Source organism: Alligator mississippiensis, chromosome 7 (assembly GCF_030867095.1).
Source record: "Alligator mississippiensis isolate rAllMis1 chromosome 7, rAllMis1, whole genome shotgun sequence".
Lineage (NCBI taxonomy): Eukaryota > Metazoa > Chordata > Crocodylia > Alligatoridae > Alligator > Alligator mississippiensis.
The window spans coordinates 12,659,393-12,685,629 of record NC_081830.1 but is presented as its reverse complement, the minus strand read 5'-3'; the positions used below and the strand labels follow the sequence as shown (position 1 = coordinate 12,685,629).

Here is a 26,237-nt window from a genome sequence, read left to right as displayed (position 1 = left end):
ATCTTTTATTAGACCAACTAGATATTTGCAAAAAAAAAAAATCTTTATTATTCAAGACAATTCATTATTGGCGACAGACAGGGGGGACAAGTCTGAACTCCTCAACGAGTTCTTTGCCTCTGTGTTCCTAAGTGAGGGGCACGACAAGTCTCTCGCTGGGGTTGTAGAGAGGCAGCAGCAAGGCGCCAGACTTCCATACGTAGATCCTGAGGTGGTGCAGAGGCACTTGGAAGAACTGGATGCCTTTAAATCGGCAGGCCCGGATGAGCTCCATCCGAGGGTGCTGAAGGCACTGGCCGACGTCATTGCAGAGCCACTGGCGGGAATATTCGAACGCTCGTGGCGCACGGGCCAAGTCCCGGAGGACTGGAAAAGGGCTAACGTGGTCCCCATTTTCAAAAAGGGGAGGAAAGAGGACCCGGGCAACTATAGGCCAGTCAGTCTCACCTCCATCCTTGGTAAAGTCTTTGAAAAAATTATCAAGGCTCACATTTGTGAGAGCCCGGCAGGGCAAATTATGCTGAGGGGAAACCAGCACGGGTTTGTGGCGGGCAGATCGTGCCTGACCAATCTAGTCTCTTTCTATGACCAGGTTACGAAACGCCTGGACACAGGAGGAGGGGTGGATGTCGTATACTTAGACTTCAGGAAGGCCTTCGATACGGTATCCCACCCCATACTGGTGAACAAGCTAAGAGGCTGTGATGTGGATGAATGCACAGTCCGGTGGGTGGCGAATTGGCTAGAGGGTCGCACCCAGAGAGTCGTGGTGGATGGGTTGGTCTCGACCTGGAAGGGTGTGGGCAGTGGGGTCCCGCAGGGCTCGGTCCTTGGACCGATACTCTTTAATGTCTTCATCAGCGACTTGGACGAGGGAGTCAAATGTACTCTGTCCAAGTTTGCAGATGACACAAAGCTATGGGGAGAAGTGGACACGCCGGAGGGCAGGGAACAGCTGCAGGCAGACCTGGATAGGTTGGACAAGTGGGCAGAAAACAACAGGATGCAGTTCAACAAGGAGAAATGCAAAGTGCTGCACCTAGGGAGGAAAAATGTCCAGCACACCTACAGCCTAGGGAATGACCTGCTGGGTGGCACAGAGTTGGAAAGGGATCTTGGAGTCCTAGTGGACTCCAAGATGAACATGAGCCGGCAGTGTGACGAAGCCATCAGAAAAGCCAATGGCACTTTATCGTGCATCAGCAGATGCATGATGAATAGGTCCAGGGAGGTGATACTTCCCCTCTATCGGGCGCTGGTCAGACCGCAGTTGGAGTACTGCATGCAATTCTGGGCGCCACACTTCAAGAAGGATGCGGATAACCTGGAGAGGGTCCAGAGAAGGGCAACTCGTATGGTCAAGGGCCTGCAGACCAAGCCCTACGAGGAGAGACTAGAGAAACTGGACCTTTTCAGCCTCCGCAAGAGATGGAGGAGAGGCGACCTTGTGGCTGCCTTTAAGTTCATCACGGGGGCTCAGAAGGGAATTGATGAGTATTTATTCACCAAGGCGCCCCCGGGGGTTACAAGAAACAATGGCCACAAGCTAGCAGAGAGCAGATTTAGATTGGACATTAGGAAGAACTTCTTCACAGTTCGAGTGGCCAAGGTCTGGAACGGGCTCCCAAGGGAGGTGGTGCTCTCCCCTACCCTGGGAGTCTTCAAGAGGAGGTTAGATGAGTATCTAGCTGGGGTCATCTAGACCCAGCACTCTTTCCTGCTTATGCAGGGGGTCGGACTCGATGATCTATTGAGGTCCCTTCCGACCCTAACATCTATGAATCTAAGAGAATTTCCTGCCCAGGAGAGCATCCATGGCACCATCTTCCTCTGTAATATGAAATATCATAACTAGAAGGAAACATAATTCAACATCCGTCTTGACACTAGACAGCATTGAGGTAAATAGACTGTTCTAACTTTTGTCGGAGCCTAATTTGCCTAATGAACTATTCCAACAAAATGAACTATTCCAACCAGGAGATCTTACAACACCTTCAGCTTTCCTGTGAAATATGAATTTTCATTTCCACGCAAACTAATGACACTTAAATCAGTTTCTGCGTTTAAACTTCCCAAGGAATCATACCTCATATGGTGCTTTTTATCATTGTATCCCAACACACTTTTACAGTAGAGGACAGGATCATTGTTCCCACTTCAGTGACAGGGAAATGAAGGTACAGAGAAGCAGGGTGACTTGTCTACTGGTCAGTGGCAGAGGTGGGAACAGAATCCAAATCTCCTGACTCCCACACTGCTTCCCCCACTTTTGCATTTTCTGTGTGTGGGCAATTTAGCAAGGTAGGTCAGGGCCTCCCACTGGAACCCATCTGAGTTTCCAGTGGGAGGAGTGTTAAACTGATGTTTCTGAAATCCTCACCGACAGCTTTGAATAAGTGTCCATGGATGGAGGGAATACAAATTCCCTTGACAGAGACAGAGAACCCCTTTGCTGGTTATTTTCCTATTTCGGTCAACAGAAGAATGGATGGTCCTGCCTCTGCTCACTACAGAGATTTGGGCAGCTCTTATTTTGAACCAAATGTGCTCCATTTCTCCTTAGTTCCCTTGAGGATGGCTTTGACTGTCCTCAGCAGAAGCTGACATCTATTTTATCAAACGTGTAGCAACTTTTCCTTCTTAATATAGCCAAAACAGTCTGGCCTAATAAAAAGGAAATGAAATTTCACTGAATGGGCTGTTTTTAGAGATTCCAGCATGCTTCGATCATGCACTATGTGAAGCTTGTTGAAAGGCTGCCAACCTCAACAGAGGAGCTGGTCATGAAACACCTGCTCTCACTAATCTGGTATATATGTTCTGAATCCCCTTCTATCTTGCTATGAAGTGATATATCCTCTGGAAAAGCCCATGTGAATTTGAAAGAAGACAAGACGCTCTCTATATGGCTTTGGGACCAATGTATACTGTTGCTTTTATTTCAGTAATGTCTACCATGCCCAGCCCAAGCCGGATTGAGCTAGGGGCTGACAAAAAACACTTCGTCATAGATGGCCAGTGCCTTGGAAGAGTTTACAATCTAGAGAGATGAAGCAAGTAAATGGCAGGAGAAAAAAGAGGGATTACATGCGTTACAGGGATCGCTGGTAAAAGAAACCAATGTTCCTATCCTGCAAATAGCCAAAAGCTTAATTTTTACTTTACCAAGGTTGCTCAAAAGAGGCAAGTTCAGCCTGTGCCTTAAATGTTTGCAACATCAGTCCCTTTTTGTGACCTCCTTTTTGTGACCACGAAGGTGGTAGCAGAACAAAGGGTGGAATCAGTAGCATCCAACCCAGTGTCTTTTGGTAGCTTTTAGATAAGTCTCACGATGACTTCCAGGTAGCTGGTGTGACTGCAAGCCAGCCACACAGGGCCAGAAGAACTCCTGTCCCATTTTCCAGCCATCTATACCACACACTCTCCTCATGGACAGAATGCTCTATAATTGCTTTCATTCCTCATGTTAGGCAAACCTCAGACAAGCCCTAGTATTTGACAACCCATCCTTTCTATGCTACAGGTTAAAAACAGCAGCAGGACTGCTCACTCTTGCTCTAATCATGCTGATACTTTACATTTATCTGAAGTCTGAGCAGACCTCAGATGTCAATTTTAACAGCTCCACAGCAAGAAGCAGCAAGATTAAGTGAGCAGGGCCTCTCAGTAGCTACATCTCAGCACTTTCTTCCCACAGAGGATGAGTAACTTTATTATCATACCCAACAGCCATGACCCAAGGTCATTAATATCTCCCAACCCTTTCATTTCACCCTGGCATTCAGCGAGTGCCTCTTTGCTCTTCTGACTAAAGCACTGTACAATGAAAACGAATAGACTGACACCTCGAACCAATTCTTTTAGGGATGATCTGTATACATACACTGCAGTAATTATATTGGTTAGAATTCACACCTTGTCAGCCAAATCTCCTTGTGGACATTCAAATTTTGGATAGAAGAGAGCCATAACTTTCTTTTGCTTGAATCAGCAATGGGGTGCCTCTATTCTGAAATAAACCTCTTGTGCATATACCCTTTTGATGCAAGGTTGTGCCTAGGACTAATTCAGGCAACTAAATGAAGTAACAGAAAATAATAGAAGTGAGAGTAAAAAGGTTGTGCAAGGATGGTCAGTGCAAGTTATAATGGGTTTAATATTTCATGGGACAGCAAAGGAAGGAAAATAATAAGGTATGTTCTGGAATGTCTTCTCTTTCCACAGTCATATCAGATTCTAGGTAGATTAGAAACCAGACTAGAGTGATGGGAAAACCCTACAAACCTTTCTGTTCTCCTGACATTCACCACTGTGCTTCCAGTCCTGAAGTTAGTTCCCTGCAGGTGAATTCTTTCCTTGTACAGAACAATTTTAGGATCAAGACTACAATGGGTCAAGATACTTTTTCCCCAGAAGAATTTTTCTACTGGAAAAGACCATCTATATTTCATAGATTTCATAGACATTAGGGCTGGAAGGGACCTCAGAAGATCGCTGAGTCCAGCCCCCTGGGGTCACAGGATCCCAGCAAGAAAAACATCCAACTTTCTCTTGAAGGCGTTCAAAGTAGGTGCTTGAACCACTTCCAATGGCAGGCTATTCCAGACCTTGGGGGCCCGGACAGTAAAGAAGTTCTTCCTTACGTCCAGCCTGAAACGGTTTTGGAGGAGTTTATGACCGTTCAACTTTGTCATCCCTTGTCATTCCCTTGGGGAACAAACATACCCCAGATCCTGGTGAGCACCCCTTATAGGCAGCCATCAGATCACCCCTGAGCCTGCACTTTTCCAGGCTGAAGAGTCCCATAGCGCTCAGCCTCATATCATAAGGCCTGTTTTCCTGACCTCTGATCATGTGCATGGCTCTTCTCTGGACTCTCTCAAGCTTCTCCACATCATTTTTGAATTGTGGAGCCCAAAACTGGACACAGTACTCCAGCTGCGGCCTCACCAAGGCCGAGTACATCAGGAGAATGACATCCTGGAATTTGCTTGAGAAGCATGCAAATTGAAACAGAAAGAAAATATTCAACAGGAAAGTGGTTTCAGTTTTGTTCTTGTTCTTGTTTTGATAATGTCAAAATGCTTCAATAATGCAGCAGGGTTGTAGGTTGTAGCTGTGCTGGTCTAAGGACATAGGCAGACAAGGTTCCTTGGGTGAACCTGAAAGCTTGCTTAATAACTATTCTCCAACTATTTGGGTTTGTCTAATAAAATGTATCAGATTCACCCAAGGAACCTTGTCTGTCATTAATGCAGAACACTTATAAAACATAAAATATTTTTCTTTGATTTTACTTTTTCAATGAACTTTGTTAAACTCTCAGGTCATATAGTAATATAACACTTCTTTGCATCTTATAATTAGTATTACATTCATATACCATAGATTCATAGATATTAGGGGCTGGAAAGGACCTCACAAGATCATCAGGTCCAGCCCCCTTGCACCTGAGCATGAATAATATCTTATAATGATTCAACAGAACTCAAAGGAAACAGTTCCACATTATCCAAACAAAAATATCTGAGGTTTCCAATTCCCTCCCTCCCACAAATTCCCATACTGAAAGTATTTCAAAATTTCAACTTTTTGTCTCTATTTGAAAATTCCAAATGTTAGGGGCTGGCTTTCTGCAGAATGCTGTGCATACTTGTGGGTGCTATAAAATGGTATGTGTAGCTATGCATGATGCAGAACAATGTCAGCAATTTAACTCCTAGTGTGAATGGTATAACCAGAGAATTTCCAATGCATATTATTATTTGCAGCATAAAATTATTAGGAGTAATTTAATTTAAAAACAAACTGGAGAAAATGTGCTTTGTTGTTTCTTTCCAGCACTCTTACAGCTAATAATGTACAAGGACCTAAGAAAGTGCTTATTAAATGTAGTTTGTAGTTTCACAAAGCTTCTATTGATACAATAGTGCAGGCACTTTAATTGCCTGCAGACTTAGGAACAGTGATAACTAGGCAGAGACTTAATTGGGCAACACAGAACAGAACCAGAATTGAAAAACTCAATTTACAGGTAAATCATATTCCTTCTAAACAGAAAACAGAAAATAGCCCTGGACTGGAGAGGCTATTGTTTTTAGTATAGTCTGCAACACCTTTCTGATTTACTAACCTTTTTTTGCTTTCTTTTTCCTGTTTAAAGATCAAATTCTCCCACTATTGCTTAATACTTGTGAATGGTCCAAGTTTTTTCCATCTTCCAAATGGCTGTAGAAACCATTTATATGAATGATAGCATCAGACAGGTGTGCCAGCAGTTACAAATCTTCTTTTTAAGACATCGAATATTGGGTGGACACTCTCCTTTCCCCCTGACTTCACTGGGTGCTGAATTCAGTGTGTGCAAAAGAAGAATCAGTTCCTAAGTCTGGCTCTTGTATTTTCTGAAGAAGTTGGCCCATTTGTCAACTTATATTTCACCAGATATTCCACACAATCTGTCACTGTTCATCACCATCACCTCCTGTTCAACTTGGTGGCATTACCTGCTTCATTAGTCCATAAGTCCACAAATTTTCCCCCTCTTCTCCAAGATGGTGTTAGTTGCAACATACCTATCTACTTCAATCATACTGTTCCAAGAAGTCCTGAAGCACATAGCTAGGCTTGACCTGAATCAATTGTTGGCTAAGATTTCTTCTACTGCTTACTTTCCAGAAGCTGAAATTTGCCCTAATTCTCCAGTTTAATTTAATTCATGGTGAGACTATTTAGAGAGGTAGCTACTGTGACATAGGCAGATGCCCACAATGAACCAGGCTGGTCTCATAGGCCATGAGCAAATGGCAGACGATCACTACTCTTAGTAGTTACCAACCTAAGACCGTTTGAACCGTCAATCTGCAAATGAAAGGGTTTCCTGCCCCACTACTGGCCCTCTGAGCCATCCCATACTTTATACTGTCTGTTAGTTAAGGCCTGTGCCTGGGGTGCAAATGGCTGGAGAAAGTCACTTTCAGATCTGCAAGGAATCATTTGTTCTTTTATCTTTGTGCTTAGAAAGGCAGGGACTCTGCAGCAATGTAACATAAGGATCCAAGCTGCCAACCAAGTTTTACCGCGCTGTTGGAATCCCACGATTTTCAGCTTCTGCTCAGTTCCGACTCTGAGAGCTGCTGGCACAACAGGTCACTAGTGGCTTCTTCGGTCTTGGATGCACTATGCAAAACGAACAAAGCCTTGCTTTAATTCCTACCCTGGCTTCTTTCTGAGACACTGTCTTTCTGTGTCAGGGAACTTGGCAGCAGTTGGGGAACCCATTAGCTGAGTGGGATTCTTTCTTCCTGCATTACACATTCTCTCTCTTGAAAGACCCTCTTTGTGAGCAGTCTGTTTGGTGTGCATGCTTGTGCATGCGCACGCACACACACACACACTTGTGCATGCATGTATACAAAAACATTAAAAAAAATGTTCTTGCTCTTTCAGCCACTTTTTCTAAGTCTTGATCAGGGACCATGATCAATTCTTCTTTGGAGTGTTTCTGACTCTGCCAGCCACCCTCTGAAGTGCCTTTGCCAGGAAGAATCTGGACCAGAAGCAACCTTTCCTTCTGTGAAAGAGATATCACAGTCCTATGGCATGAGCATAAGAAACAGAGCTTCTTGTTATCATTTGCTGCTGGCTTCCTTCTCAGCTTGTGGCGCATCATGCAACTTCTTTGCCCAACTGAGGAACAAGAGGGGATGATACTTGCCACGGTGAGGTGTAGGGATTAGCTAGTTTGAAAGGTGGATCTGATCTGAAAAGAGGCCGTGTAAACTTGGCTCCATGGGGGGGTGTTCCATATCATTGCGTTTCAGTTCTAGTCATTCAAAATCCAGGATGGGATACAGGTGCTTTTTTATCCTTTGCACTTGATAAGTTATGCAACATTGAAAACAGTCATTCTATATACTGCATCATAGAGCACTCCTGATCACCTGCCCTGCAGCCTCTCTGTTGGTCAGAGTCATTCCCCTGGAGAGGCTGCACAGGGTCTGGGGCTGACACCTCTCTCATATGGCATAACCAGCTGCCTGACCAAATGCCACCTGCAGAAGTCGAACTCATAGAACCCACTCCATCAGGTATCAGCATTCAATCAATATGAGCGTGCGGCTACAAAACACCTTAGTACAAACAGCTACAGTACATGTAGCTCAGAGTGCTGGAAATTAAAAAAAGAACAACCCAAAACACAGCCAACAAACCCATCTCCCTTATTCATGTCAACAATATTATGCTGTTACATGGGGTGTCATAGTTACTAGTTTCATAGTTACTAGGGTCAGAAGGGACCTGAATAGATCATCAAATCCAACCGCCTGCGCTGGGCAGGAACGAGTGCTGGGATCATAATACTCCAGTCGGATGTTTATCCATCCTCCTCTTGAAGACCCCCAAGGTAGGGGAGAGCACCACCTCCCTTGGGAGCCCCTTCCAGAAACTGGCAGCCCTAACCATAAAGTAATGCCTCCTGATATCTAGCCTGAACCTGCTCTCAACAATTTGTGGCCGTTATTCCTTGTTATCCCAGGTGGTGCCTGGGGGAATAGAGCCTCACCTATTTTCCGCTGGCCCCCCACCCCGTGAGTTTATAGATGGCCACCAGATCCCCTCTCAGTCTTCTCTTGTGGAGGCTGAATAGATTCAGGCCCTTTAGTCTATCCTCGTAGGGCCTGGTCTGCTGCCCCCTAACCATGAGTGGCCCTCCTCTGGACCCTCTCAAGGTTAGCCAATCCCTCTTGAAGTGTGGTGCCCAGAACTGGATGCAGTACTCCAACCAGCGCTGCATAAACGGAAGGATAAGGGGAAGGATCAGGTCCCTGGACCTGCTTGTGATGCATCTGAGTCATTGGATACTGGGAAATCCCAGTATCTAGATCTAGTTGGATTCTGTCCCTCCTCTCCAGTGTGCCCACTTCTTTCCACATCTTTGTGTCATCAGCGAATTTGGACAGCATGGTTTCCATGCCCACCTCTAAGTCACTGATAAAGATGTTGAATAGCACAGGCCTGAGGACTGAGCCCTGGGGAACTCCACTGCCCACATCCCTCCTGGTCAAAAATGACCCATCCACCACCACTCTCTGGGTGCGACCATCCAGCCAATTTGCCACCCATCTGACTGTGTAGGCATCAATGTCGCAATCGCCTAGTTTATTTATGACAGGCTTGTCCAACATGCGGCCCTCCAAGCTGTTTTCTGAGGCCTGAGGTGCTGCGTTGGGAAACTAAACACTGTACTTTTGTTTTGGGGGGGGGGGTAGGGGGGTGTGATGTGATACCGCTTCCTGTGAGGTCTTTGAATATGGCTCGCCAGCCCACTGGGTGATAAAAAGTTCGTGATCCAGCCCCACATTCAAAAAGATTTATGAGAATGGGGTGAGAAACACTGTCAAAGGCCTTCTTGAAGTCCAGGTAGACGACATCTACCTCAACGCTCGCATCCAAGGACTTTGTGGCTTGGTTGTAAAAGGAAACAAGGTTAGTCAGGCAGGATCTGCCTGCAATGAACCCATGTTGGTTGCCCCTGAGCATTACTTCCCATGCTGGGCTCCCGCAGGTGCGCTTCTTGATAATTTTCTCAAAGGTCTTCCCAAGAACCAAGGTGAGACTAACTGGCCTATAGTTACCTGGGTCCTCCTTTCTCCCCTTCTTGTAAATGGGGACCACATTGGCCCTTATCCAGTCCCCTGGGACCTGACCAGAGCACCATGAGTGCTTGTACTGCCATGCCAGGGGCCCTCCTATGACCTCTACCAATTCCCTCAGTGCCCTTGGATGAAGAGCATCCGGACCTGATGATTTAAACACATCCAGCCCCTCCAAAAGTTCCCTGACTAGATTGTCCCTGACCCTAGGCATGGTGCCGTGTCCCCTGAGCCTGTCTGTAATCCTAGTGGGGGAATTGTCCCTGGTCCCTGCTCAGAAATATGGAGGCAAAGAAATTGTTGAGGAGACTGGCTTTTTCCTTTGCTGCCAACACCAGATTACCAAGCCTGTCCTGTAGAGGTCCCATGTTACCTGGTGCCTTTTTCTTACTCCCTATGTATTTGAAAAAGGACTTTTTGTTATTCTTAATTCTGGCTGCCCGCTCCAGTTCCATCTCTGCCTTGGCCTTCCTAACCGCCTCCCTGCAATCACGAGCAACGGAGGTGTAATCCTCCTTGGTGATTGCCCGTTGCTTCTACTTTTTTGCCCGCAGGCCCTGCTGGATGCCTTTACTGAGCCAAGGGGGCTTTTTAGCACTCCTACCCCCTTTGGTTCATGTTGGGACTGACTCCCTCTGAGCCCAGAAGATCATCTCCTTAAGGAACAACCACCTGTCCTGGACTCCCATCTCATTGAGGCTCTGAGTCCCCAATGTCTCTCTTACTAATCTCTTTAGCTCATTGAAGTCAGCCCTCCTGAAGTCAACGACTTTTGCTTTACTGCTTGCTTTTACCACTCTGCACCAGATAGCAAATTCCAGCAGACGATGGTTGCTAATGCCTAGGTAGGCGAGCACCCACAGATCCCTCACCAGGTCATTGCCTGTGGCAAGGACCATGTCCAGCAAGGCATTTACTTTGGTGGGATTAGGTACCTCTCGAATTAGGTGGGGTGGTACAACGCAACTTGGAATGTGAGACTGGCACCATGCCGAGGTCAACTGCAAAGGAGGTTGCTATGATCCATTAAGGACTTAGACCTGAAAGGTGCTGACAAAGCTCAGCTCACAGAATTTGGGGCACTTGCTTCTTTCACTACTAGGGTTGCAGGTTCAGCTTAATAAAAGCCTAACTGTGCTGCCACTCAATTTAACAATCCCAGTGGCTGCAGTGGGAACAGAATAAAGCCACTTTTGAACATCCCACTGTGAATGATCAGCTGTTACTCAATAAATACAACCCGCCCTGTCAGATAAAGTTGGAAAATGGGGAACAGTTTGGTAATATCATTAACATAAATATTAGATGTTAAGTTCCAGACTACTAGGACTCAAAACTATAGGAAGCCTCTTTTCCATTTTAAAGAAAAGAGTGTATTCCTTATTGCAGTCATGTTAAAAAGGTCCCACGTCAACCAAATATTAAATGCAGGAGTGAAGAAGCTGGTCATGGCAACAAGAATGGGAAATCACAGCCTTTCATGGCCTATGAAAATATATAAAGCTATGGTGGGCTTGCAAGTGTGTTCTATTGTTTTCTCAATCTGGACTGTAGACACTTGGGGCTCCACACAGCCATCAGATACTTTTGCTTCTGTTAGCACGTGGCACAAAGGCCTCAGGAGCAGAGAACAAAGGCATCTTTGCCTGTAAAGCCAACACCAACCCCCAGCCTGTAAAGATGTGCACCCTTTTAGGACACTGGAAAAAGATCAGGCAGCTGGGAGCAAGGACATTCCAGTAGGCGAGAAGAAGGGTCTCTGCCCTACATACCTAAATCACAAGCTCCCTGGAACAGGGTCTCTGTTTTGTTGTTTGAGTGTGTAGCACAATGTGGCTCTGATCCTAGGGTTGGGCTCCCAGATACTACTGCAACAGAAAGATGTAACAATAAAGTACTAATGCAGAAAAGGGCTAGGGGTTCCATCTCACCATCTCTGGTTGGAGAGTCAGTGGGCTAGTGGGCAGTGCAGAGGGCACTATTGGCTTATTTGTTTTGCAAGAGCATTTTAAGACCCCCAGCAAAGGAAGGTCCTGTTGCATGAATCATAGTGTAGACATAGGAGGAGATAGGCCTTGCCCCAAAAACTTACAACCAAAATGGACAAGACAGGATTGGAGAAAGAGTGGAGTCTTTTGCTTATTTTGCAAGGGCAACTGAGAAACAAAGATGAAGTGACTGGTTCAAAACCACACATGGAAGCTGTGGCATAGCCAAGAAATGACCCCACTCTCCTTAGTACCCATGCAGTGCCATAAGGACAGGGCCACCCTTCCTTACCATCCCTGAACTAGCTCTTTGTCAATGCAGGGGATTAATGCCTCCAGTGCTATACTTTCTTGGCTCCTTTCACCAGCTCTGAATTCACCCAAGCAAAGAATCACATTGGCCCTCTCTGTCCCCATGCTGTTTTGTTCCCTCTGGCTTAAGTCATATTATCACAATACATCCTTCAGCATTGTCCATATTGATGGAAAGGATTCATTTCCCAGCTCTCTACTCAGGGGCCGGAAAAATTTCAAATGAAAGAAAAACATTTCTTTCAAAGAGCAGAAGTATTGAAAAAGCAGCTTAAAAAAATCTTCCAAGACAAACAAGCCAAAGAGATGAATTCATCAAATACTTGTAGCCAGCTGAGCCTTGTCACGCTGGAGCTGCTGGCATCTTATCTCACGGCTCAGTGCATAAACAGCACAGGCTTTCCAGGACCTCTCATTTCAGCCATTCCCTCTTTCTGATGGGCTCTTTGCCAGTGGTGATGCACCCTAACTTATAGGGTCCCAACTCAACATTAATGGGACTGCAAGGGTCAGCAGGGCAGAACTGATCCCTCTATCTCTACCCTCCCTGCATCATGTGGCGCCATTGCTGAAATAAGCCCAGCTTCCTAATACCTATCATCTGCATTACCAAGAGATGGCCAGCTGTAGTTTTTGATTTGTAGCTTGCAATGCTTTTAGAGAAAAAAAAGGGAGCCTGACCTGAAAGAATACACAACAGTTTGCTACTGGGACAAGAAGGAGCACTCAGACAGCTCTACTGCGCTTGCAAAATGAGAAAGTGGGTGCCAGAGTGAAGTGCTGCCAGAGCGAGTGCTGCATCTCAGAGAACGTGCACTGAAAGGTTTCACCTACAGTTTATTTTATGAAAAATGCCACCCACCTCCCCAGCCTCTGTATCAGCTTTCGTAGAGGAGCAGAAATTACAAGGTGGGCTGAACTCACCAGTGGTTAAAGCTCCTCTCCACCCAGAAGGGATTGGGAGAGGCTGTTTTTTCGTCTATGCTTCAAAGACTCTACCAGCTGAGGGGAAATAGGAGGGGGAAACCAGGCTCGTGGGATGGACACATCTCATTTCACTGGGTCAGGTTCTGCTATCACCTCCCTTTTTTCTGCCCTGCCCTCCTGGGATCTGCTGGAGTGCTCTCAGCCTCACACCTGTGTGTACAATGCTGGCTAATTAATTGGGCCAGGCTCACTTTATAACCTGGCAAATTGAGGGTATGACATTCCTGGCCTCTCTCCAGGATACGTTGCTTTTCTTCTTCTGGCAGCTGGAGTACTGCTTTGACGTTTAAATGGTCTTGTGAGTGTGCAAGATGGCCCAGCCAAGTTTCCTATTATAAATTTCAGTCCTTGAGTTTTTGAATATCCATAATGATACTAAGTGACAACAAAGACAAAAATTCATGAGACAGTAATAATGAGGGGGCAGACTACTGGACTTAACAGACAAAGCTCTTCTTGAGCAACCCCAGTTTTATCTTGTCATTGCAAGCCGTGCTCCAGAAACTAGAACTACGGAGTATCCCAGAAGCCCTGAACATTGACAAAGCCTGGGTCCAGATTTCATACCTAACCCATAACTTCTTTAGGGGTTAAACTAGAACACTGCATCAGTTCTCAACATCCACGCACATAAACTCTGAGGAAGTTTAGAACTCGACTCTGCACCTTGAGCACATGATTACTTTGACATCATGTTTTGCTCAGCGTGGGAGTGATGGATCAGCTAAAATGGAGGCAGGTCTGCATTCATCTGCCACAAATCTCCCATCAAACCCATGAGATGCCAGTTTTCCATCCACTCTGTAGTCATGCACTTCTTTGTTGCACTTTTTGCTTCTAGTCCAGAAATGAAAGGTGTGAAATTCCATGTGAAATGCATTGTCACTTCTTTTTCCAACTATCTGAATTGGTCTAATAAAAGATATCAGATTTGCCCAAAGGACCAAGATATTGGATTCACCCAAAGAACCTTGTCTGCCTATGTCCTTAGATCAACACGGATACAACCTACACCTCTGTCACTTCTTGACACCAGTAGGGAACGTGGTGCCCGACTTTTCCTCACTTTTCTGTGTTAAAGTTAAGCCTCCTCTGTAGCAATGGCCGGGTGGAATTCTACTTCTAATGCCTCTGAATGATTCCAGAAGGATATGCTCAAATGACAGCTGAAACTCGCATGAAGGGCTATCCCTGCAGGAGATCTCAAAGTCCAGCTGGGCTCCTGCAATTCCTGCATCCTAGCCAGGACAAAAATCCTCTATTTGGAGCTCAGTTTATTTGTTAATGGATGTGTGCGCCTCTGATCCGATCCTGGACTGATACCTAACACAAGACATTTAAAGTAGCCTCATGTATGTATCCAACTTCCCTGCCTGTAAAAAATTCTTTTGAAAATCCAGCCTGTGATTGACTTGTAAGAAAGAAAAATAAAATAAAATCCCCAAAATTGCAGGCCTCCTATGGATTATTTCATGTTTCAGGCTTGGAAATAGATGGACCAATTTAAACAATTTTTTTTAACGTAGGCTTTGTGAGCCAAGATTAAGTCCAGATCACATTCTTGTTTCTAGGTCATTAATCTTTCCAAAACAAAGTTTACAATGGAAATTCTGTAAGACCCTCAACTAAAAAAAGTCTTAAAAGATCTTCATGGGGTTTTTTTCTTTCTTTCTTTGTTTTATTAAATGAACTATGCTTACCTTTTCTTCTGAAAGACAGATTTCCAGTGGAGTATAAGGGAAGTGTTTGGGACTTTGGTCACTTTAGGATTTAGGCTCCTAAATCCCAACTACTGCTGTTACTCAGAGCACTCAGTAAATTTGCGCAGTTTCATGAGTGCCTAGGATACTGTGGATGATAGTAGTTACTGCAACATTTATACCCTGACAACAAAGTAAACCAGACTCAACACAGAGCAAATTTACATGTTCTAATTTAATCCATTCCTTGCATTTTCTCCCACTGAACTACGAAGTCTGCCACAACGTTTCACGGGTTAGAAAATGCAGGGAAAAAAAGATGAACATGAGGAGTAAAATAGCTTGTATAAGGCTGCCAGTGTAGGAGGTCCACCGACTTCCACTCGCACTAGAGGAGTTAGGCGGATATATATCCATGAGTGATATAAATCAGCCCTTAATGATCAAAGCAAAATCAATTGAGTCAGTCCCAATGACAAATTTCCGTTGCAAGTGCAAACAAGTACTTGTCCAGATTTGGGCTGGGATGACCAGTTCTGAAAGCACACAGCTAGAAGCTCAAAGGCTGTTTCAGGTCTATTATATACACTTCTCTGTTGTCATAATTAAAAAAAAAAATAAACTAGCTGTGGCCGAGAGAGGCAAGACAAGCAATGTCCTGTACTGCTGCAGTACAGGGCTTATTTGCATCTTTCCAAAACTGACTGGTAAGCAGACTAAGCCCGTCAACACGTATGCCTCTTACCCCTCATCTCCTGAATGCTTTCCTCATTTTCCATCTATGAACATTGTAGCAGATTTCACACTTTCAGTGGACAAAAGGCAAGGAATGGCTTCAGTTACATAATACATCAAATTCTGCCTCTGCCCACATGCAGTCAAAGGAGCTGCACTAATTGACATTGGCTAAGGAGCTGGTCCTGTGTTTCAGTAATCAGAGCCACAAGACCAGAAAAGTGCTAAAGATGACACAACTAGAAGCACAACCTCCATCTTTTAAGGATGCAATACATTCAGCAACCGCTTGGTAACATTTTATTACCAAGGTAGGTCAGCCAGGTACGTTGGAATGGCCTCTCCCCAGTTCTCATGCGCACCTATACCCATGCTAGCTTTAACCTGAATACCCCAAGACATATGAAATGGCTGCTGCAAGCACCAATTTCTAAATGAAAACTCGATTTTTTAGCTCTCTCTCTCAACAAACTGAAGCTTCTGTTAAGCAATGGCCCTGAGAATTGGGCATCCGTGTGCCAAACACTGAGCTGTCATTAGAAGTGAGGGAGGGGCAGAAGATATAAAGATGAGAGGAGTTTTGGGTACAGTTAGGACATTGTTCCAAATCTAAGGCCCTTCTTTCTTTTCTGCCATCTACAAAGAGCTATAGTGATTTGCTATGGAGGAAATATTTACTTCAGCCTTTATAAATGTCCCATAGCTTCTTTGCAAAATAAGAGAAGGAAATCTCATGCAGGACATCTCACTGCGGGCTTCTGTCACCTCCTGCTGCAGCTCTGAAAATGTCTTGCAGTTTTTGAAGTGAATGAAACTACATGAAGGCCAGGGGTTATTGCCTCAGCATTTGCAGGACTGAGGCCTTTGCAGCCTTTTTTAAAGTGATGCAGCATTCAAAAATATGATATGCAGTGTCATGTTTGTCACTTACAGAATTAATAAACCAACTAAATGAATATACATTTTCCTTTTAACTGCAACATATTTCAAATCTGTTGATTTCTAGCTGATTCTGATCACCTTATCTTGTAGTTTCCCAACAAACTGAAGAAAACCAACATTTTAAATCATATTTTTTTCTCATGTATTATTTTCATCTAGTGTATTTAACCCAATAAATCTAAGGCTTTAAATGTTCACAGCTCCTCTGCATGAAGCTTCATGCAGAAGGAGTGACACTAAGGCAAAAGCTTAATGCTTTTATCTTAAGAGAAAACTTGTCTTTGTCCCCTCGAAAAGGAATGGAAAGTTCAGTTCTCACAGTCTGTAGCTTGGAAGCAGGAATTTAGCTGGTGTAAACTGACACAGTGACAATTTATACAGGATGAGCATTGGCCCTGACTGTATACTGCAAATGTAAATCTGAAAGTGGAGTTGTACAGTCCATGTTGATTGTATTTGGGCATTGCCTCATATGACAAAGTGGAAAAGTTGGTGGGACTGTGTGCATGAACATGTATATGCATGCATGCACACACACACTTTCACCTGGGCAGCAAAAGGCACTTGGAAGGAAACGGCAACTCAACCTGAAATAAAAAGGCCTTTGTAAGCTCCAGATCAATAAGCCTTCATGTCAGCTCTGAAAACACTCTAATAGTATCTCCAAACAATCTTGTCAATTGTTGAGCAGGTTTACGATGAAATGATACAAGAGGCAGTTTTTTCCCCTAATCTAGTACAGCAGCATTTGTGGACCAGAGCTGAGCAGTTTTGGCAGCTACATGTTGTATAACTTGGCCTTTCACTTGTGCCGCACAGAAACATGGTTCAATTCTGTTTGCCAGATAAGTTAAAACATCAAAATCAAAGCAAGTCAAAACAACTTACACAATGTGTGCTGGAGATGATGACAGAGCTTGAGATGAAACTGAGGCCATCATTCATGCTCACCTGAAGAGCTGCTTCCCTGCAAAAAAACCCAACACAGGACAACAAATTTGCCACCCTGGATCAGACACTGATTCCTCCTTGAACCTAGAATCCTCAAGCTGGGCACGGGCCTGGGAAAAAGATTGTTCTTATATTTTGCATGCAGCACACCTCCACCCAAAGCAGAAATCCCGTAACCCAAAAGGAAAAAGAAGGCAGAACACTCCATAGACTTCATCTGGGACCTTCCTGTTGGCCTTTCCAATGCAAGCAAACAGAGGACAGATACTATGGTGATGGGCTGCAGCACAAAACCTCTAAAGGGGAAAACTAGAAATGCACCTGCCTGTCCCCTGTCACTATGGTGATGCTTCTATAGGAGAAGCAGTGGGGAATGGACAGTGGAATACAAAAAGACAGATGGGTTTGATTACATTTTTATGAGCTCTTAAAGTGGATCAACAGGCTAGATATACAGGGCAAGAAAAGTCTGCAGATTATTCTGGATTTCTGCAATGCTCCTTATCAATGAGCCCTTAATCTTTCAATCAACAGTGTACAAAAAAGATGAGCAGGTGCAACACCTGGTTGGTATTTTTTTTAAAAGTTGCTCTTAAACCAGGTGTTTCTTCCCCTCCAACCAACTCCCAGCTCCACAAAACCAGCAGATTTAAATAAATCCTTTTTTTTTTTGTTTTAATTCCATGAAAAAGTCATAAGAGTTTGTCTTGCTCACATCCTGCATCCCTAGCTTTAGGTGGTTGAGACAATTTCAAAGGGAACTTCTAAATCTACTTATGCTTTGTCACTAAAACAAGATGTAGCCAGTTCTTGCACCAGAATGTGTGCCATGACCAAGTATTGATCTGTGCTGACCAGTGATGGTGAAAAACATTCTGGACAGACTAACATACTGTGGTTCAGGGGCAGGGGGAGGGGCTGGTGCAATGTGTGGCCTAGAAACTGTGGCCAAGATGAACAAAGAACATAGGAATGGATGCTAATAGAAACCAGACAAATCAATATTTTTCACTGGTGAGCATCTATAACACAGGGCTGTGATACCCTGGAGTGCAGGGCCATATTAGCACTGTTAGGTGTGCAAACACCTACACATGAATTGCACACTAAAACCAGAGATTCCACTGGATCAAAAAGATTCTGACCTACTGTGATCTTTCTGAATTCTTTGAAACAGAAGAATTGCTTTCTTATTTTTCCACAGTCAAGAAATGAATAAAAGCAAAGAGCTGGCATTTTTCAAGAGATGCCTTCAGTCTAATGAGGGATGCCTTGAATCTGAAAAGGTTGAGAACCCCTGATTCATAAGAACTTACATTCCAACTTCTTGTAACACAGGTGCCGGGCAGAGCAAATATGTATCTTCCACCACAAAAGGTTTCTCATCTGGAAAAGAGAGAAAATAGGATGAGTTTGGCTCTGTGTGATTTGAAGGTTAGGATTGCATCGCTGGTTAAAACATCAGCACTCTCACTCATGGCATGTTAACTTTTGTGTGATTTTAATCTGTGATCTGCCAGAACATTTATGCTCTTTTCCTGGGTGCGCTGTGCTCTTTCTATGTAAAAACCTGTCAAAACTCTTCATTTAGTGTTCCATTTTTTTTCATTTGCACATGGGTGTCTGATGCCTCTCGAATCAGCGACCCGGGGGCCAATCCTGCTCCCCAGCTGGCACTCGCAGGGTGCTCCCGCCTGCCCCCCTGCCCTCTGGCTGCACAGGGAGCACAGCCTGACAAGGGGTGCACCGGCGCTCTCAGGGGGTGCACCCCCTATGTGTAGCCCCTGATTTGCATAACAGCAATAATATCATATGCATGCTGGTCCTCTTAATTAATTGAGCCTCAAAACTCCTTTAAGACTGGAAAATATTATTATTCCTGTAGTACAAATGGATCAACTGAAACACAGGAAAACAAAGAAATCTGCTACAGGTTTTCCGAGATTGCCTATGTTCTGTGCAGTGCTCTCTCCGCTGTCAGTTATGCCGTGCAGTCCTCTCAGCTGCACTATCACTGGAGATATGCAAACCTTGAGATTTCCAGGACTACTTGCCTCTAACCACTTCAAAAACATTTTTAAAAATTCAGTTACTTGGGAAACTAAGGATCCCACAAAGTTCAGTAGCTTGCTGAACTGAACACTTGGCTGCCTGACTGATGAGCATGATTAGCAGCAAATCTAAACACCAGCAGGCAGGCTGGTTTTCCAAAGAAAATGTGATGCAAGCGACACATTTTTAAGGAAAGTTATGATTTGGTTGAATCCAATTGAAATGACTTAATGTGACAATGTTCGACAGGTTGCAGTGTGAATTATGATTTATAAATGTCTCCAGTATCTTCTATAGATATGGTTACAACAATTTATAACTAGAGCTGGTAAAAATAAAACCATACATTTCTCTATTTGGTTTGAAAAGTTCGGTGGAATTTTTCACTTTTAGTTTCCCCTCAGTCGTCTCCTTTCCTCTTCTTCCAGATGAGCGAGAAGAAGAAAAGGAGAGAAAACAAACCTTCCCAAACTGAAAAAGTTGGGATCTATTTTTGGGGGGCAGGGGGGGAGGACCAAAAATATATAACCCAAAATAAATATGAAACCCCCAAAATAACAACTTAAAGATTAGGAATTTGGGTTTAAAACCCATTTTGTGTTAAAAAGTATTTTTTGAAAACCATTCAAACACCTGAAGCACTAACATAAAACACTCATGTCTATAACATGTTTAGAATGCCGATTAAACACAGAGGAAGACTTTACCTATTTATAGGTGCATCCCTGAATATTAATCGCATCTGATTTGCCATGATTATCCTTCTCTAGTGGGTTGTTCACTCGAGTAGCCCAGCAAAATGGACCATTATGAAATTATGCTAGGGATATTCTAAGACACGTTCACTGGGACCCCTTCAGCCTGACGCCACACTACTGGGCGCTTCTTGCATTCCCAGGACAAGACAACAGAAAAAACAGAAGCCAGATTAACACAATGAATCCATGTTTGTTGTACTTCAGCAGCATCTGCCCATTATAGAAGAGGAATGGGTCATAGATAACCAACTTGCTGCAGAATACACCAAAAGCCTGATTTATATTCAAGTTGCTTTGTGCTTCTGTGGCTTTGTAAAGGGGCCTTCAAGTAGGAATTAATCAGATTTACATTCAGTCTGAAGCCCCTTTGCATCTACCAGTGTCAGGGGGTCTTAACATGAATGAAAAATCAGGTCCAAGGTCTCAGTTAGAGTTTTCCCCCCTATTCTGGCAATGCGAATGGATGGCATCTGGTTCTAAATGAAACCCCAGTCTTTCTCCAAATCGTAGCTGTTGGCTGATACAAACTGACAGATCCAGCTCCTGTGCCAATGACTCTATGTTGACATACCAAGGCCTTAAGCAAGACAGAAGGTAGATTCTCAGTGCAGAAGTCCCTCTTGCAGTGCACAGCAAGACTCTTCTCCATGACAGCAATATATCATTCAAAATTTACAACAAGCTGGCTTGCCTCCACGCCCCATACTAGGCAGGTCCTAAATACATAGCAAGATGCCCAAAAGTCAAGTGATTCCCATTATCATGCAATTTCATTAAGTACAGTTTGGACTGAAAATTGATGTGGTGCCATCTTGTTTGTTATATAAAAAAAGAAAAATGAAAAGCAGGAGACTTTACTCCCTGAGGGGTTCTCTCAATAACAGCTACTTTATTTCTCAGGGCACATGTCATGTGAGCACCTGGAAGCCAGATTTACAGTAGTGTTCAACATCTACTGAAAGCAGCTCACAATAACAGGAATGGGTATGAATGGAGCAGATCTAAAAATCTGGCCACTTCTTTTCCAAGGTGAGATGGGAGCTGACCTCCCCTGGGTTTTTGGCACTCTATTTTTAGGGATTTGGCTTCAATTGATATGCCATTATCAAAAAAGGAGGAAGCTTGGAGGAGGTCCAAAGCTTAAAAGGACACCATGAATTTCTTAGAAGAATTCTACTCTTCAGCTTCAGAACTTTTACAACATTTAAGTGGCTATTGAGCACCTGCTGCTTAGCACAGATCAACCCACAGGAGCAAGACAGCCCTCTATGAAATACTGAGTTTTCCCCAATGGGTCAGAAGCAGCACTTCTGCAGATATAAGGAAGGCCAGGATGTTGTGCTGCAAGGGACAAGGTTCTGAGAAAGTGGGCAGAGTGAGATCACAGGCTCTGCAGATGGCTGTAAAAAACACCCTGGGGACGGGAGAGAATTTTCTCGGTGTCATTTCTGAAGCAGCATCTCTCATTGAAGATAAACATTTGCTTTGCAATACAACATTAGTTTCTCCAGAATGTGTCTTGCTCATACATATTTCATGAGCATGTTTCCCTGCTTTGGCAGCAGAATAAGAGAAATGTTTCTAAAGTAATTTGGGAAGTTATCTTTTCTTTTTATTCCCATGAAATACTTTAATGATAATGGAAAAGATTAGCTTCTGTTGAAAATGTCCCCAGAAGTTTTCGTTCATGGTTTTGAGTTTTCAGCTTTCTGATGAAAATGAGGCCAAAATGTGACATTTTCCAGGGAAGTTTCCATGTTGATGGAAAAGACATTTTTTCTTGTCCAAAGTAAAAGTAAATTAAAATGGCAATGAAGGGCTTGGGTTTAGGGTACACAGCTCAGCTGATGAGAGCTGACTTCATTCTGGGTTTGTTGGTTTTCCCCTTACACAGTAGAGCAGTATGATGGATGCTCTACATTAGGTGAGGGATTGTAACAAGGCAGGGAGAGAATTTAAGAACATTTCCTGATCTGAGGGAACCTTTCACAGTGGTTCGCATCATCCATTCTGTGCAGGCTCCAAGGGCGCTCATACATGTGGCGGGGCTTTAGCTTTTCAGGGTTCCAGTCTATGTCCCCTAACTTGAAACGGTGAGTTTTTAATTTAAACAGCGCGTTTTATTTTTCTGACACTATATGCACGTCATTGTCCTGGTGGCCACAGGCACCTGCTGAAAACAGAAGTGGCAAGGGGGTTGATCCTCCCCACTTCCCCCCTGGTAGAGCCTGCTTACCTCTCCTGTGGCCAGGGGGGGCAAGCTACCAGTGGGCCAAGCAGCCCCTGAGCTGCAGAGAGCTCCAGTCCTCCTTTCTGCAGCAGTGGTGCCCCCAGGGCCACCTAGGTGGGCTGCTAGTGGGCTGGATGCTGCCCCAGCTCAGAGGCACCTGCTCCAACTCTTCTCCGAGCTGGTCTGGGCTTCCAGCACCCCATGCTCCAACCCTGGCACCTCCTCTGGCCACCAGCACACCCAGCCACCCTCCGGCCACCTCCCCACGCTGCCCCAGGGCAAGCCATCTTGTTCCCAGGCATTTCAGGTGTCCTGACAGCCACAGACGCCTACTGAAGTTGGAAGCAGCGAGGGGCCTGATCCCCTTTTTTTGGGCAGGCCTGCCCGCCTCTCCCACAGGCGGGGAGGTGACCTGACAGATTAATGGCTGCAACATTCCAAGTTGCAACACTGCAAACTAAATTACATCGGGATGTGGCTTAGTTTGTGATGATGCAAACTTATTTAAAACCCCAAAACTCACATACACGTAGTGTGACGCCATTAAATCACACAAAGGGAAGTTATCATCACATGTACATGGTAACACTGTCACATGTACAAATGCAACAAGGCACCAAAGTATTCTTCACAGACCTTTCAGTTCTGTCGAAGACTGTTTGATGCCACTGGAAGGTATATCAAATTGAGGCTTAAAGCTGTTTACATTTGCCACTACTGCAAGCATTCACAGGTTTGCCAAGGGGCTGATAAAAACAGCAGCACCTCACACCCCTTGGCACAACTGTAAAAGGCTTCACAAGGTGCAAGTCAGTGGAAAGCAAGGTGCTAAGACTGCAAAGACCCTGGCTAGCCAGATTCACCCTTACTTACATAGGGATAAATCTGGTGAAACTCCAGAGGAGTTTAAGGAGTCACACCAATGCATGTGTGACAAGAGAATCAGCCCCCACCATCTCAATTACTTCATTCCTGTAGTAACAGCAAGCTAAAGGCCAAAGGACATTCGCTGTTCCAATCTGCAAAGCACCAAAAGCCAGTTTTATTTTGCAAGGCTTTTTGCTTAGAATATTTAATAAGCTTTTTTGCCCCCACCCCACTCTTCAGAACCAAAATTAAATCTATTCTTCCCCAGAAAGTTTATCAGCTTCATAGTCCCATGGGTCTGTTGTACCTCAGAGCTGGTCAGTTTGGCTTCAGAGAGGGATTATTTTGTTTGGAGAATGTTTTGGTTCACCACAAAAATGAGTGACAACTTTTCTTTGCTCTAAACAAAAGAAGATCCATTTGGTTTGCATAACTCCAGCCATCTGACTCCTTCCTGGAAAACTACATTGGGAAACAAAACAAAAAATGCCTTTCATCTACTATGGAGCCTGTATCTGTAGGAAGCGTCTGGAGCAATTCGGCTCCCCACTGCAGGTTCCAGAAGAGCTCCCTCTGTTCCTTTGCTGTTATAGATGAACCCGAACTTTCACACACTTTGGATCTAATGCCAAATCTGACCTCTGTGGTTTGGACTCATCTCAACTCACAATATAAACTGCAGAACTGCTGATGTCAGGAGGAAGAGCAGCTTAGTAGATAGGGCAATGGACTGGGAGACAGGAAATGAGTTACCTTCTGTTTGCCAACTGCTCTACCACTGACTGGTGGCATAACCCTGGGTAAGTCCCTACATCTCTCCATGGCTACATGGACTTTAAAGAAACGTTTAACCCCATGGATAGGCCCGCAAGTAAAGAATGGGGGTACATTTTCAAGTCAGCCTGCTTGAGAAGCTTGTATCACTACTGCCCAGGGATAGCTACCCTACATGCACAGACCTCAGTCAATAAGACATGACACAAACTCATGTGATTCTACTCTCCAACTTTTAATTTATACCTCCCTTGCTCAACAAATATTTATGGCCTGTAAAACCCACTGAGCCTGGCTTTAGACAGTTACTTGCTGCTACTGTCATCAGTGAGGTTTTACCAACTGCCTTCCTCTTAGCCAAGGCTTGGACTCTCTTCAATCTGTAATCTTAAGGTAAAAGAAACAAACACTGGATTGCACAGAAAGTTGCTGATGTGCTTTATCAAGAATGGAAGTTTTGCTAGAACTCAAGTGAGCAAAGGACCAAAGCAGAGTCACCAAATAAGACAGAACTATTTCCGTTCAGCCACAGAACGCGACTGTGTATAAAACAGGCTTGTTTGGGCTACAAGTTAATGCTATAGAGACAAAAGGAGGCAAGACTGAAAAGGAAATGCATGAGAATTATGGAAGGGATTTTAGAAATTGATTAATGAAATGGAGTTCTTTAATTTCTGGGTGGTCCAACTTGGGATGGTTTAAGAACCAGACAGCCAGGGAAGCACCATCTGAAAAGAAGGTCTCTTTATAGTGCCTCTAGTTGGGCACCCGTAAAACAGATGCCCCTCGGCTTGTTTAGAAACCTGTCTGTAGAGCCTGACTTCACTTCTTCACCGCAGGAAAAATAACTTCAGGGAAGTCAAAGAAGTTACACCAGTGAAAAACTGGGCTGAGGGCAAAATCAGAGCCCAAGAATTAGCCATGTCCTTGCATTGCCAGTTGACCAATGCTAGTCAGTCATCTCGTTAACATCCTGAGCTCTCCCAACCCGTATGCTTTACCTACCTTTTCTTAAAATTTAAGGCCAGAAGGGACCATTCTATCTTCCATCTTGTCCTTTTACAGAATACCAGCTGTATAAGTTCCAGTTGCCTCTTAAGAATTTAACCTTAGCCAAACAATATCTGTCAGAAAAGCATCCAATCTTCATGTGGGGTAGCCCTACCAGGATGAGCTGAGCTACCATAGTGCAAATAATAACCATGCACTGATTCTTGAAGCAATCCTTGCCCCAAGTGCTGCAATGTAGCACTTGGTTTCTTCATTCAAGGATCAGCTCACTGGGGAAACACTTAAGACTCACTCATCTTGAAGCTTAGCATTTCTGCTGTTCCTCAGTCAGGAGGGGAGAAGACCAAGAAAATACCTTGGAAATCTTCACACCATCTACTAAAGAGTGATCTTAGTTTATCCTGGCTGACTTTTCCTGTTACTCTAATGCTTGTGATTTCCCTCCAAGAAAAGATCCTTTTTCAACTTGAAACCCATTTGTGGGGAAATAGGAATGTAGAAAGAGAGACACTGGAGCATTCCCTGAGCTAGAGAAATTGCCTGTTAAAGGGCCCCGTAAATAAGAAATGAATGTTTTGCTAATGCTATAATGAAAACCATGCTGAAATCATGCTATAATTTCCCTGCCTCGTATAGGGATATATGGGCTCTAAGAGCCAAAAACATTCAAGACAGATTTAGGGGATGTTTAGGTGGAAATGGATAAAGTATTGAGCTGTGATGTCACATTCAGAGTGATTTGTAGAAAGGAGTGAAAGGATCTGGAAGGAATTTGTTTTTTTCCTGATGGGTTCATCTGTTGTGCTTGGGATTTTATTTCCAGTTCAAACACACACTAAACAAATGTTGCTAACGAAACCTGCGTGGTATTGTATCACCACTTGCGCTAACAGCTGACAGCTCAGAAAGACAGCACGTGCCTCTATGCAAAAGGAGCATCTCTTTGGAGAAAGCCTTAGGGCATGTCCCATCATTTCCACCGCAGCATGAGTCACAAAGCCCCCATGTCATAATAACATCCCTTACTCTTACATACATAAGCATGCTACAAACACAACCACCTAGGGAGAGGTGGTGTCATAACTTAAAGCAGAAACAGAGGCGCGCACACACAGAGGTAGGGTGGCTCAAAGGCAAGCAGCAATGAGCAGCCAATTCTGAAACAGAATCCAGGTCTCTGGATTCCCTTCCAGCGGCCTCTCGACCAGAGCATACTGCCTTGCCAATGCTCAGTAATGCCAACTCTCATGAAAAAATCGTGAGACTCCTGA

At 44.3% G+C, this 26,237-nt stretch overlaps 1 protein-coding gene across 3 annotated transcripts in view; it reads right to left on the bottom strand.

The window, feature by feature from the left end:
- The window catches only part of ANTXR1 (ANTXR cell adhesion molecule 1), a 155,366-nt gene that overhangs the window by 76,001 nt on the left and 53,128 nt on the right, over positions 1–26,237 (bottom strand). For all 3 annotated transcript variants that reach the window (XM_059730581.1, XM_059730580.1, XM_059730583.1), the window contains exons 11-12: positions 18,591–18,660; positions 17,212–17,290 (exon numbers count right to left, since the gene is read on the bottom strand). In XM_059730581.1, the coding sequence (XP_059586564.1) occupies positions 17,212–17,290; positions 18,591–18,660 (149 nt within the window). The remainder of the gene's footprint in view (positions 1–17,211; positions 17,291–18,590; positions 18,661–26,237) is intronic.